The sequence below is a fragment of the Mastacembelus armatus genome, chromosome 16, assembly GCF_900324485.2.
Source record: "Mastacembelus armatus chromosome 16, fMasArm1.2, whole genome shotgun sequence".
NCBI lineage: Eukaryota > Metazoa > Chordata > Actinopteri > Synbranchiformes > Mastacembelidae > Mastacembelus > Mastacembelus armatus.
The window spans coordinates 14,213,232-14,227,800 of NC_046648.1; the positions used below are offsets into that span (position 1 = coordinate 14,213,232).

The 14,569-nt window shown below is 43.0% G+C and overlaps 1 protein-coding gene across 1 annotated transcript; it reads right to left on the reverse strand.

Moving 5' to 3' along the window:
• Nucleotides 1-6,727: 6,727 nt before the first annotated feature.
• Nucleotides 6,728-8,830, reverse strand: LOC113136218 (G-protein coupled receptor 20-like). Its single transcript, XM_026316833.1, has 6 exons — nucleotides 8,630-8,830; nucleotides 8,239-8,505; nucleotides 7,913-8,157; nucleotides 7,570-7,654; nucleotides 7,291-7,416; nucleotides 6,728-7,101 (listed from the first exon to the last, which is right to left on the reverse strand). Exons 1-6 carry the CDS (start codon nucleotides 8,822-8,824, stop codon nucleotides 6,916-6,918), a joined length of 1,104 nt encoding a protein of 367 aa, XP_026172618.1. The 5' UTR covers nucleotides 8,825-8,830; the 3' UTR covers nucleotides 6,728-6,915.
• Between the last annotated feature and the right edge of the window lie 5,739 nt (nucleotides 8,831-14,569).

Genomic DNA, 14,569 nt, shown 5'->3' on the forward strand with positions numbered 1-14,569 from the left:
CAGCAGTGGTTCTGCCGTGTTCGTTCCGCTGTCCAGATCTCTCGGTGGAATGTGTCATTCTTGGTAGGAGTCCTCCCAACTGGATGGAGGACCCCAATCCATCACAGGCATATTGTGAGCTGGTGGTGGGCCACCCCTACCACGTTGCGGTTGCACTCCCTGCCGCCCTTGATCTCGGCCCCGAGCCATACAGCCCCTGTATGGGCAGTCCTTATTCCAATGATCGTTTCCGTTGCAGAGGAAACATAGGGCTGAGTCCCTACTAAGTGGGCCCCCACGACCACTGCATCCTCTCCACCCACGGCCCCCCCTCGGAGCTCCCCTGTATCCTCCCCTATTTCCTGGAAAGTAATGTTGCGGCTCCCAAGGAGGTATTGGGAACAGTTCGGGAGTATCCGGAGCATCCACGCCCCACTGCCACATAACCTTCTTGGCCTCCTCTTTTTTATTTTTGTTCTTTTCGGCATTGACTTTCTGCCTTGCCTTCTGCCAACTGGAGCTTCAGCAGCTGAGTCTGGAGCTCCTGATTTTGCTCTCCTTCCTTCAACATCTGCTGCTGGACACATTTGAGGTGATGCACCAAATGTCTCTCCCACACCACTGAATCAGGAGACCAAGACAGCGTGTCATGTTCATCTGTATCCAGAGGTTCCTCCTCAGGTCTCCATTTTCCTTCCGCCCATAATAGTATAGACCCAGGGGGTCGAGAACCCTCCTGTGGTGTGAACCTTAACAGCACTTCTCGCTCGCCTCTATCTCTCTCCCTTCGTGCAGGCTTGTAGCTTGTAGACCTGTAGCTGCAGTGTAGGTTGTCTGGAGGACTGTTCACGTCTGACCCGATCCTGGAATGGGTGACTCTCCTATACGCTGTCATAGGCCGGCTTCTTGTCATGAGGGGGCTCTTCCCCTCGTCTGCAGTCCCCATTCCGGTGATCCGGGGAGGAGGTTCTGGGCACAGGAGACATATCTGACACCTGTAATTCTCCCTTGGAGATGTCCATCACCGGATATAGTCCTGCTGGAGGGGGTGCAGTCGGCCTACTCGCAGAATAAGGCGTTGGTGACTGCTTCACTTGTATTTCCACTGCCACCAGAGGGCTAGATTGGTCCATCGGTGTGCTTCAGTTTCCTCTTCTGTTGCTCTCTGTCTCAGTTTGCTCCGGTTAAAAGTAGAGGCCTTGTCCCCATCCTTCTTAGCCTCCTCGGCACAGCTCCTGTGCTGCTCTGCCTTCGCCCATAGCCATGGGATGAGGGCAGTATGATCCATTGGTGTCTTACCTTTATCCTTTATGAGCTGCCTGGGGATCCTTTTCCCTACATGTCAGTCTTCCTGCCTTTAAAATAGATTCAACTTGAATCCCCAGATTGAGCCATTTTTCTGGTGGGCCCCATCTGTCATCATTCATCTCGCGATCAAATTCTCCGTCCATTTTTATCTTTTCCTTATTTGTTTATATTTAGTTGTAATTCGGTATTCCCTCCACCAAATGGAGCAATTTTCCAATTCCTGTTGCAGTACCTCCCACCTCCTGCGGGTGTCAGCAGCTTCTCCTGTAATTCTACTCGGCGCCACTAGAGGGAGCCAAATAATGGGAGGAGCAGCCTCTGAATCACTTCACCTCTACTTCCTGGTTCTCTGCTCAGTCTGAATCAAGGTCCCCTCAGAGACACTTCCTGTTCATACTTACCTCCTCACTCAGTTGATATTTAATATCATACTTGCATCTATATTCCTATGTTATAACAGATATTATACACCTTATAACAATTTATACATTTTATTCCCCCACAAGTCACATAATATTCATACGGTTCGACACACTTTAGACCCTTTGTCTAATAACAATAACTACATTGAATAATGCAATATTACTTGCCAGTCACAATCTCACATTCATACAAATATCTCCCAATCGGACATGGCTGAGATATACACTCACACTTTTCCTCCCAATCGAACATGGCTGAGGAATTACACTCACACTGCGTCTGCCGATCGAACACGGCCCAGACGCATTCACAGTTTCCCTCCCGATCGTACACGGCTGAGGAATTATTCAACTGTGGCCTGCCGATCGTACATGGCTCAGGACTTTTATTAATTCCTGTTTCGGGGTCTCCCCAGCTCCCCGGGGCTTTCAACCCAGTTCACCCAATCCCCCATCGAGAACTGGTGGGATCCACCACAATCCGAGAGTTAAATACTCCGCCAATCGAACACGCACGGATTTTATTTTCTCTTTTATTGTATTTTCTTTGTATATACTTTACTTCCGATTTATAACTTTCAATCCGTCACAATTTGTAACCAATCCGAAATACACATCGACAGTATCAATTTTAGTGGTATTCATTTCAGCAGAATTTAATATAATAGGTTTCTGCCTTACCTTTTGTTTGGCGCCTCAGAAACTGTCAATGTGACCTTTGACGGTTTTTCAGTCCAATTTTCCCCTCCAAGACTGGACGAACCTCCAAATTGTTGAAAAGTCAGACCTTGTGACCTTGTGAGTTCATTAATGGAGAGATGAAAGAGGACGGAATGGAAGTTAGGAATCGACACACCGGTTTATTGTAAAAATACAGAGACGTCTCCGGAGATCCACTCCCACATGCAGGCAGAGAGATCTAAACAATAGATGGAAACTATACAATGTTTAAACTGTTGGGCAGCGCCCCACCAAAAGGAATTTATGATTACCTTATATGGAGTTGTTCTGGGTGGGGGTTGCTTGAGCAAACCAAGGCCATTTACTTCCTTTATCTTATGTGAAGTCCCAATGGGTGCATCTGCATTCCACAACACCTAGGGCAGTTAACAGATATGAGAACTAACACACATAACAGGCTAACTGAACACAAAGGATTAACTATTTACAGTAACTGGCAGTGCTGCAAGGGGATGCTGGGTAGCCTCATCCCTTGTGCACACTACATAGCCCCCCTCTAAGAGGGCTAACTGTCCCCAGAGCCCTTAGTCCACCACAAAGTTCTGAAGATGTGAGGGCAACCGCCGTTGCTGCCTCCTTGACCTCCGAGGTTCCCCCTCTAGGGGAAGAGAATCTGGTTGCTCATCAGTCCCTTCCGCTTGGGGTGCTAGAGGCTGGTAGGGTACCAATCTGTCTCTATAAAGGACGACAGCCCGATTGCGCCCTACCAACTTCACCCGATATGTCACCTCGGTCAGTCTGTCCAGCACCATACATGGCCCAACCCAATGGCTCATGAGCTTGGGTGTAAACTGTGTACACCCACACCTGCGCACCAATCTCCAGAGGCTCCCCTCTCCACCGTGTATCGTAGACCCACTTCTGGCAGACCCCAGCATCTGTTAAGCAGTGGCGTGCCAGTTCATGGACCTCCCAAAGGCGGTCCCGGAGGTTTTGCAAATAGTCCATACCAGCCCCCCCCCCTTCATCTCCGGCTGGGGTGGGGAACCAGACATCAGTTCCACTAGGGTGCGGAGCTCTCTCCCGAACATGAGGCAGGCAGTGGTACAGTGAGTGGACTCCTGCACAGCAGTCTGGTATGCCTACAGGACCATGAGGAGGTGAATGTCACAGTCTCTTTGTCGCTAGCTCAAAATAGCGTGAATAGCTCAACCAGCCCGTTACTAGGATGAAGTGGAGTGGTACGAGTCTTCTTGATTCCCACCTCATGAAACACCCGAGCCTCGAAATTTCGCCCCTGGTCACTATGCAATTCTTCTGGAGCCCCAAACATGCAGAACATCTCTTTCACCAACCGTTCTGCTGAGGTCACTGCGCTCTGATCCGGTACCGCATATGCCTCTGGCCACTTGGTAAAATAGTCCATCGCTAACAGGATGTAGTGATTCCCAGCATCAGTTGTAGGAAAAGGGCCCAGGACATCCATCCCCACCCACTCCATGGGGGCTCCCACTTGGTACTGCTGAAGAGGGGAATGTGACTGATGACTTGGGCCTTTCTGTGCCGTGCAGGAATCACACCGATGTACAAACATCTGCACATCCTGATGGCATCCTGGGCAGTAGTATCGAGCTCTCAACCTGTGTAGGGTCTTGGCGATCCCAAAGTGCTCAGCTCCAGCCGACCCATGGACTGCCTGCAGGACCTTTGGTCTGAGCCCCCGGGGAACCAGTAGCTGCAGAATGTGGCGGTGGCCTCTCAGGGCATCCCAGCGATGGCACAGCAATCCGTCCCTCTGGAGCAAAATAGACCACTGGGAATGGTAGGCCTTGGTATCTGTGCCCATTCTGGCAACTGGCCTGATGTGAGCCAGCTGTGAATGTGCTGCAGGACAGGGCCATCCTGCTGCTGCTGCTGGAGCTGCTGGGGTTCCAGGGCCTCTGCATCATCCTCTGGGTTGGCTGTCTGCAGAACTCCCACCACAGTGACAGAGCAGCCCGATTTTCAGCCATCTGACAGTGGTGGCAGCATTGGTGTGAACCCGCCCAGCTCGATGGTTGATGTCAAAGTCATAGCCCTGTAGCATCTCTATCCACCGAGCCAGCTGCCCCTCTGGCTCCCGGAAGCTCAGGAGCCAGGTGAGCGAGGCATGGTCTTTCCTCAGCGTGAACCTGTGGCCATACAGGTATGGATGAAAGTGCAGAATCCCTAGAACCACAGCTAGCAATTCTCGACGCATGACGCATTAGTTCCTCTCTGGGCAGCTGAGGGATCGGCTGAAGTAGGCAATCACCTGTTCTCTCTCTCCCCCCTCCTGAGACAGCACTGCTCCCACGCCTACATTGCTTGCGTCCATGTCTAGGATGAAAGGCAGCTGCGAGTCTGGGTAAGCTAACACTGGAGCATCAATCAAAGCAGTCCGCAGTCTCTTGAAGGCAGCCACACAAACCTCGTCCCACCGAAATACCTGGCTTTTCTGTGTCAGTTGGTGCAGGGGACTTGCGATGGTGGCAAATCCCTGATTGAACCACCGATAGTTGGAGGCCAGTCCCAGGAAGCTACGCAGCTCTTCAATGCTCTTGGGAACAGGCCAGTTTCTCACCGCTGCTACTTTCGCAGGGTCAGTGGCCACTCCAGCAGCACTGACTACATGACCCAAGAAACATGATGGTGCAGACAAGAAAACGTTCGCCTCACATTGATTACATGGGAGACACCTAAAGGCAGTTAACAGATATGAGAACTGACACACATAACAGGCCAACTGAACACTAAGGATTAACTATTTAGAGTAACTGGCAGTGCTGCAAGGGATGCTGAGTAACCTCATCCCTTGTGCACACTACATAGCCCCCCTCTAAGAGGGCTAACTGTCCCCAGAGCCCTTAGTCCACCACAAAGTTCTGAAGATGTGAGGGCAACCGCCGTTGCTGCCTCCTTGACCTCCGAGGTTCCCCCTCTAGGGGAAGAGAATCTGGTTGCTCATCAGTCCCTTCCGCTTGGGGTGCTAGAGGCTGGTAGGGTACCAATCTGTCTCTATAAAGGACGACAGCCCGATTGCGCCCTACCAACTTCACCCGATATGTCACCTCGGTCAGTCTGTCCAGCACCATACATGGCCCAACCCAATGGCTCATGAGCTTGGGTGTAAACTGTGTACACCCACACCTGCGCACCAATCTCTCTACAGTATTATATTTCAATATATAATATATTTCAATAATTTCACATTTAACATATTTAGTTGTTACATTTCCAAATCCTTTTCTTCAGATATGAAATTTTAAGACTTGATTTATAAACTTAATGAACGCTGAAAGGTAGACTGAGGGGTCTGACTGTAATGCAATATACATGTTCCTGATGCCTTCAACTTGATACAAGAAAAATGACCAGATCAACACACACAGCAAAGCGAAGTAGTTTAGTTGGTGACACACCTCTTTATATTTCATCCAAATTTCTCTAATATACATGTAATATAACGTTCATTTCCTTTTGAAGCAGAGGTACTAATGATTGTTGTTAAACAAATGTGACTAAGTGTTTATGTAATGGCACATTATGTCCAACTTTGTTATAATAAAATACTATTTTAGCCCGGGTCAAAACATTAACACTGCGGTTGTGTTGTCCCGTCCTGTAATGTCCTCAAAAGGGAGGGTAACGTTACTGCACAGAAGTTATCATTCCACAATATTTTGTTGTAGTGACATTATCACCCACCCATGGAAAAAACAAAACTAAAATATGTAACTATCCTTTAATATGGGACATAAAACTGTCTTGTTTAAGATCTAATTTCCTGCTGTTCCCTTTCAATGAAAAGGATGTAGTGAATTCAAGCAGGTATTAGTGCTCATCACAAGTATATTCTTTTGTTAATGCCACTTCTGTTGTGGCCATTGTTACAATTTACTGCATAACAGTCACAGATATCATTGACCCTTTGGAAATGGCAGTTCATTCTCAGTCATTCATTATTTGAGGATTACTCAACAGTGTGAAAGAAATGTTTATATAATGATGGTGAAGCTAGACTATTGTTACGTATCCCAAAATGGAAACTGTAATCATCAGCTTTATTACAAGTAATTGCTCCAATACACTTTAGGTTTGAATTTGGCACTGATGTGGCCTAGTAGTTAGGGAGATTGTCTCATGGTTGAAAAGTCACAGGTCCAAACTAATACGAAAAGTCCTTGGCATGATGATAATGTTAACTTGCAGACTAAATTTGTCTCTTGTCAGAGTTTGTAATTATTCAAGTAGTTAAAAGTTTTTAGATTGCTGAACCAGCTGTGTTGCAGTATCTTACTTTTTAGAAATTGGTTGGTGCTCAATATTAAACTTTTAATGGCAGTGCTGGCTGGCAGTCCTGAGGTCTTAGCATTATGCCATTGCACTGTGATGCTGTTATCACCGGTCAGCATGTTGCAGAGCCCAAAAATATCAGCCACACCTCCCCAGGCAACTGTGACAGCTCTGTAACTTTTAGTTCTCTTCATCCCATGTGAAAGGGTGTTTACACTGTGTGGTTCTTCCCCAGATTGTCTCTCTGCAGTGAAGAAGGAATCTTGGTCATCATGATTACATTATTAGTGATGGCATTGGTTGTCCCTCCTGAGGCCTTGGAGCTGTGCTGCATGCTGATGATGTCACCGCTGGTGTGTTCAAGCTCTGCACGATGGAGGAGATGCCTCATAGTTGCCTAGGGGAGTAAAGGACAGTAAATTATTCAGTTAATCCATGTGTAAATAAATGCAAAAACAAGGAGTGGATAGACAAATATATAGAGTGATGGATGGATAATAGATGGACAGGTGGTAGTGAGGAAGGATGTCAGGATGGATGGATGAAATAATGTGAAAAAATAGTAAGGGATGGAGTCAAATCAAACCTTAAAATTATTTGTAACAAAGCAATAGACGACAGGATCCATACAGCTATTTAAACTGCTGAGAGTGACAGTTAAATGGTAGACAATCACATGATGAGGCATATCAGGGTAGAAATACACCACCACCTGTCACACAAAATACAACACAGTGATCGCATTAATAGAATCCCTAAATTTAACCCAAAAAAGTACATAGTAAACATATAGTTTGCAAACACTTGAGGGTTAAAGGGCTAGAAAAACATGACATTGCATGTGTCACACCTGTCCCTCATTCACCTGTCTGATGTGGAAGGGTGTGAAGCACACAGTGAAGATGATCAGTACTGTGGTCAGCAGTTGGACAGCCCTCCTTCTCCTCTTCCTGAGAAAACAGTTACAACCAGCACTGATACATCCCGTCATCTATATGGACCCCAGTGCTTTCAGAATGGCAAAAGTGATTCATCTGTTTCCCAATCTTTTAACTTTGTCTTTTACTTTGTATGGAATATTTTTTTAATCCAAAGGCTGGATACATAACCCTGTGATTCCTGAATTTTAAGATAATTAAATAACATCTGAAAAGCCATGGGATTTTGTGCTCTTTCTTCTGTCATTGTGTGTTTAACAGTATTTATACCTGCTCTGCTGCATCAGATGACGGTCAGCAAGGGCCCACATAATCCTCAAGGTAAAGATCACAATGATGATGAGGGGCAGAAAGAACTCAGTTATGGTAAGAAAGAGGAGTTTTGACAGGCAGCAGCCTGTATGCTGGAAAGCAATAGAAAGAAAGGAGTACGTGACCACAATGGCAAGCAGCCAGACAGAGACACACACACATTTGGCCACACTCAAGTTCCTCCAACGACGGGATTCTTCAACCTGCAAGGACATAAGAAAATAATTTGTTTTAGATTCCTTGTTTTGGAGTAGGCTTCCAAAAGTTCTGTTTCCAAAACTCACCTGCACAATGGCAAGGTAACGGTCAACGCATATGCATGTCAGAAACAAGATGCTGCAGTACATGTTGACAAAATAGCTGAAGATGTGCAGGTAGGAACAGGTGAGACAAGCTCCGCCACTGTAGTAGAGGAGTATGCGAGTTGGCAGAGAGAGATTCACCAAGAGGTCTGTTACTGCCAGGTTGATGGTGTAGATCACTGAAGTGGTCGTCTGCTTGGTGCGGAAACAGAAAACATAAAGTGCAACTATGTTGAGTACCATGCCCACCTGGAAAAGAGAGGGAGATATGAAATAAGAGTAAAATTAGACTTTGTACAGACTAGCAAAGAAAATATGGGCTGCAAAAGCTGATGGGTATTTACAAGAGCAGAAAAAGGTTAAAATTGCCTACCAGGAATATGAGAGAGTTTATGACCATCAGTGTAATCCAGAGGCCATAGAAGTCATTATAGAGCCCCTCATCTAAATGAGCCAGTCTTTGAAGGTATGCTTCCATGCCACTTCTGTTAGTGGGACTGGGTATTGCAAGCAGGATGGGAAATGAAGTATTGCTTATAATCCAGGACTCTGTACTGTTGGAGCTCATGATGATGATGGTGATGATGCTTTTAGGTAATTATGGTGAGGATGATGATGCAACTGTCAGACAAAATAACAATAAAAGGCAATAATGTGAACCCTATGCGAATACAAGAATAACATACAGAGAATGTCTAAGTTTCAACTTAACAATTCAATTCAATTCATTTTTATTTGTATAGCGCCAAATCACAATTCAATCATCTTAAGGCACTTCAAAAAAACCCAACAAATCCCTCATGAGCAAGCACTTGGTGACAGTGGAGAGGAAAAACTCCCTTTAACGGACGAAACCTCCAGCAGAACCAGGCTCAGTTTGGACAGCCACTGCCTCGACTGGTTGGGGTGAGTGGGTAGAGGAGAGAGAAAAGAGCAGCAACAATAAACAACAAATAGACACTGCAGGTTGGTGGGCCCAGTAACTGCACATCAGCAATATACAGCTCCAGGACCAGGGACATCTACAGAAGGTACAGAGAGAGAGAGGACAGAGAGAGGGAAAGAGCACAAACTATGGGGGAGAGAGAGCACAAAGTTAGTGACATTCAATGGTGAAATATATGTGTGGGGGAGGGGAGGGCAGGGTTAGGATAGGGTAGGGGAGCTCAGTGCACTGATGGAGAGTCCTCAGGCAGTCTAGGCCTATAGCAGTGTAAGTAAGGGATGGTTCAGGGTTACCTGAACCAGCCCTAACTATAAGCTTTGTCAAAAAGGAGGGTTATAAGTATAGCCTTAAAAATACAGAGCGTGTGCCTCCTGAACCCAGACTGGGAGTTGGTTCCACAGGAGAGGAGCTTGATAGCTAAAGGCTCTGCCTCCCATTCTACTTTTGGAAACTCTGGGAACCACAAGTAGACCTGCACATTTATTTATAGCTATTTTATTAAGGATAAAAAAATGTAGATTTGAACTCTTACTGGCACAAATCCTGTCCTCATTATGTGTTTACTGTCTTATAAAACACAACACATCTTCCTTATACAGGCCAACATATGGCCTTTTCTTGCCAGTCTGCATAAAAGTTTATATGTACAAAAAAGATTTATGTATATTCAGGCTAATTAGGGCAATTCAAAGATAAAAAATAAAAATTAAAAAATAAAATTTATTAAAAATGAATAAATAATATATTCAGCTGAGGATGAAGCACGAATTAATGAATGTCATTCATTTGCATTACAGTAACAAGGCCAATGAAGAAAACAAATGGGTATTTTTTTAGTAACATCCCCTGATGTTATTCAGCTACTGGAGCTGGTTTATCATCATTAACAATGCTAACGTGTGTTATAAGTGTTGCTGTGGGGAAACTGTGTGTTAAACCACTTCAGAAACAAACAATGACAAGTAATGTATTTTGGCTGTTTTTAATGGTCAAGCTAGATTGAGGAGAAATGAATGCTGGGTTCCATCTTAGCCTCACCTAACTATCCAAGCAGTGAGTAACCATTCTGTGATAACTACTCAATCATATTGTGATGTGTAGAGTTGAAAATATGGCCTAAACATTGGCCAGCAAACAAAATTAAAACCCAAATACAGATGAAAAATAACACTGTCTATTTGGGTTTGGCACATTTTAAAGGAAAACCTAACATTATTTACGTAAAGTTGTCTTTTCAAATAAACATGTAGCAGAAAGGTTATTCCCATTTAAAAAAAATCATCATCACAAACTATAGCTATAATGATGAGAAAACATAATAATTCAAGTTTTTACTGTTTAAGTACCATGTTTCAGGCAAAAAGTGAATCCCCCACAACAACAAAGTTATCAGATTTGTTGTAATCCTAGAACAAACTGTGTATAAGCACTAATTGAATAAATTTAAATTTGTGTCAACCAAGCTTATTTGATATCAATCTAATCAACACAACAGCTTCTATCTTATTATTGCTTTTCCTCTATCAGCATCAAAGACTGGTGATGCAGTGGCTGCACAATGATACTGATAAGAGGGGGTTTTTATTTTACGCCGAGTGGCGAGTTTTTGTGTTGCCTGTCCTTCCTGCCGAGTGGCGGAGATTATCTTGGCTGTGCCTGGTGAGTCCAGGCAGAATAAAACTAGTTTTGTGTCCTGCATTTGGGGCCTACCTCCCTTCATCCTGCATCACACCACCCACCCATCGTAACACATAGAAGCAGATCACAAACAACACTGTCCAAATAAAATAAATACCACTAGTGTGGGAGTTTTGTTGTATGTCTGTGTGTGTTTGTTTGTGCCTGTGTGTGTGTGAGCCTACAGAGGCAGAAATATATTGTACAGAAAGAGAGAAAGAGGGAGACAGGATAGGATGCTGGTATCAAGTTCTCATGCTCTCTTGCATCAAATTATAACTTTATGAAGAACACCCCTGAAGGCAAAGGGAACATTTTGTTGCTGCTGTAACTCTATATTTAGTGATAGCTGTATATGCAATTAAAGTTCACAGGGCCCCTTTTCTGGACTCTTATTGTGTAATAATTCGAAACATTATCTGGAGTGCCACATAGTTAAACACATCTTCACTTTTGAATAACTGAAAAAACTCATTATCATTATCCTTTACACTGCATTTGTTTGTGATAGAGCTGGACATAGCTGTGTTTGAGGGATTTTTGACATTAGATTTGTGTTTGCATGTTCCCATGATGACAATGAGACCTGATTTTCTTTTACTTTCCTTAAAATACAATATCCTCTGTGTAGCACAGGTTTACACGCTGCTGGTGACAACTTACCTCGAAGAGAAATATGGAGACTACTCAAACCAGTAGATAAACTCTTAAATCTTCACCTGATGGAACTGGAGTGTCCTCATGTCAATCCTAATCCAAAAACCCTTGGTCAGAGTTCAGCCAGGTGATGCTTTATCTTTTCCAGGTAAGGATGCTTCAGCTTTCTTTCAGGTTCTTGAATCATGCCAGTTGGCTATAAAAACCAGCACTTTTCTTCAGGTCTGTATATCAAGTGACATCCCAGTCATTTCTGTCACTGTGTCAGTCTTCTGGCCGTTACTCAGTGTATTGGATTCTTAAGATTTCTCAAACATCCTCAGATCTATCTGCTTCCATCTATTGTTAAACCTCTGTCTTCTACTTCTTTTTTCAATCCTTCTCTTTATCCTTGCTTTAGCTTCATTTTTAGTCTCGCGCTCACTTTTTCCCTTTAGTGACTCTGTGTTCCCTCCTTCTCACTCTAACACTACCCGTAATTTGAGCTTCAGACAGGAAGTCTTAGTATGTGTTTACATTCTACGGTGACACTCACATACATGCCACTGTACAGCATACACACACCAGTGCAGAAACATATAACACGTATATGAATATGCCGCACATGCACACAGCACAAGCACAATGTTGTCATTAAATATGTGACATTAAATTGTGTTTTCCAATTCATAAATATTGTTTTGTACTTTATACAGCTCAGACAAAACACAAATGGTGGAGGTTCTGAATGTTCTTTCTTATAAAATAAAAACATGAAGAAAAAAGAGCAACATAAATTGTCTCATTAGTGTTGTAACTTCGATTCAACATATTGTGGAAACTCATATCAGGTCAAGTAGTCCCAAGAAACAAAAAGTTTAACATGCAAGAAATATGAAGTTTGAGTTTGCTCTTTTAGAGAATGTAATATCCACTGTGGAGCATGGAATTACAACAAACAATCACTCAAAATTCATTTTGACCATGTAAAACGTGTAGCAACAACAACAAAAAAAGACAAAGGAAACATTAACCTTATTTTAATGTTAAAAAGACAATGTGAAAATACATTTAAGTATATTATAGGCATATTGTTATTTTAGTGCAAGACATTGCATTCTCATAACATTGTCTTTTATATTAAATGAAAACTAATGACTAATGATTAATTAATTAATGAATTAAATGCAAAAATTATTTATTTGCCAAAAACTTTCTTAGTGATATATTAAAAATAAAGTCACAACACACAATCCTGAATATATAGACAGACCTTTTCATCTCATTCTAAGCTAAGCTGTAATGACAAAACAAGTGATTTGCTGTTCTTTTCATCCTGATACTTTTTGTTTAAAAACAGGCAACAAATAATTCAATAAAAGTCTTGACATGCAAAATACAATAAACACAAAGGCACAAAATTTACAGATAGGGTATAACCTTGTAAATGCTATTCAGTATTTATTCTTTAATTGTTTTATCTATTAATACAAATGCGTAAGTACAGATATGCCTGACTATAAGTAACATTGTCATGCCCAGTCTGTCTCTTTATAATGTGTCCCTGGACCTATGCTCAATCTGTCTTGCAGAATGAGACAGGTTTGTTTCTCCTGGCTTCCTGTCTGGAGTATCATCATCACTCAAAGCTTGTCGGCGTTTCTCTGGAAGATCCGGAATAACGGATGTCAGGAGAAGAACCATTGATCAACCAGTTACCAAGAATGAGCACAAAGAGAAGGTGCAGGAGAGGGGCAGAAAGGAAAGAGGAGAGGGGGGCGAGTATAAAAATAAAAATTAGACAAATCAAAGGCAGAACCAATCAACTATCAGTGTCCATACGTCTATAAGTATGTGTAGAAATGACCGATGGATCATTGTATGGCTTGTGTTGTGTCTATTGTGAATGTTGGTGTGTGATACAGTCCATCCAGGAGAACTGGAAAGTTCTGTTTCTGTCCAGAACACTTGGAATATTGATGATAGATGAGCTTGGACAAGGTTTCTGCTCTTTTTTTTGCTGCACTCACCCTGTCCCCTCATGGTTTATTTGTTCAGGAATGATAGTTGGATGGATGGAGGATTACAACTGTCCTGCAGCAAAAGCTCAGTTTTTGGCACTGCTGGTGGTTTTCTTCAGTGTGATGAGAGTTATGATGGCACATGTGAGGAATCAATTGCTTGAATAAATAATTACATTTGCCTCTCTTTTTCAGATGCAAGTGGAAAACATGAACAGAAAAATCGCTTGTCGACCACATCTATCGTAAACCATTAATCACCACTTTAGAGTATTTATGTTCAAAGGAATGAGATGGTGGACATTCCAGTTAAATGATGCGTGAAGGACATTACTACTATATTTGATTTGTACAATGCTGACAATGCTGTTTCTAGGGTTTGTAATGTAAATGAGTGCATTATAGAAGAGCAGGTTAGCATTTCCTACTGTATATGCTTGTTTCTAGTAGGTCCCTACCTTTTAGGGAATTTGAAAAAGACTGATAGAAAAAATAAGGTAGTGAATTTTTACTCCAGGCTGATTTTCTGTATTGTATCGTGTATGTTGTATCGTGTTGAAAGCCATGCCTCTTGTCACATTTACACTCTAATCCCCACTGATGACTGTTGAGTGTCACACTCACAGAGCATGTATTTACATGCCTGCAGAAACCTTGTGATTTGCCTCAGACTTAACTGTTTAATTCATTGCCAAGCTGATAAACTGCAGATCTGTAGTCCTGTCCTCACATTTCTGAATGACAAATTTACAAGTGCACAGAACACATCTTTGTGCCCCTGGATCAGATGCCCAGTAGCAAAGTGGTAAAATGATCTTTGTCACTGTCAAAATTAATGTTACCACTGGTAGGTAGCCTAATTTTGATGAATTAGACATGTTGATTAATGTCATCATGATTAATGATTACATGAAGTCTTATAGTGCGGTTTGGTAAATGTCTGTGACTGGAATAGATTAGAATTATTAGTGACTGTATATGGACACAGCTCAGAGACATGGCAAATGGAATTTACATTACATTATGTTTTTAC

What these genes read in the sequence shown, in the direction of transcription:
- LOC113136218 (XM_026316833.1), bottom strand. Translation starts at nt 8,824, where the DNA reads ATGAGCTCCAACAGTACAGAGTCCTGGATTATAAGCAATACTTCATTT. An exon ending in TAAACTCTCTCATATTCCTG is followed by an intron (nt 8,506 to 8,629) that starts GTAGGCAATTTT and finishes TCTCTTTTCCAG; the next exon opens with GTGGGCATGGTACTCAACAT. An exon ending in CATCTGATGCAGCAGAGCAG is followed by an intron (nt 7,655 to 7,912) that starts GTATAAATACTG and finishes CTGTTTTCTCAG; the next exon opens with GAAGAGGAGAAGGAGGGCTG.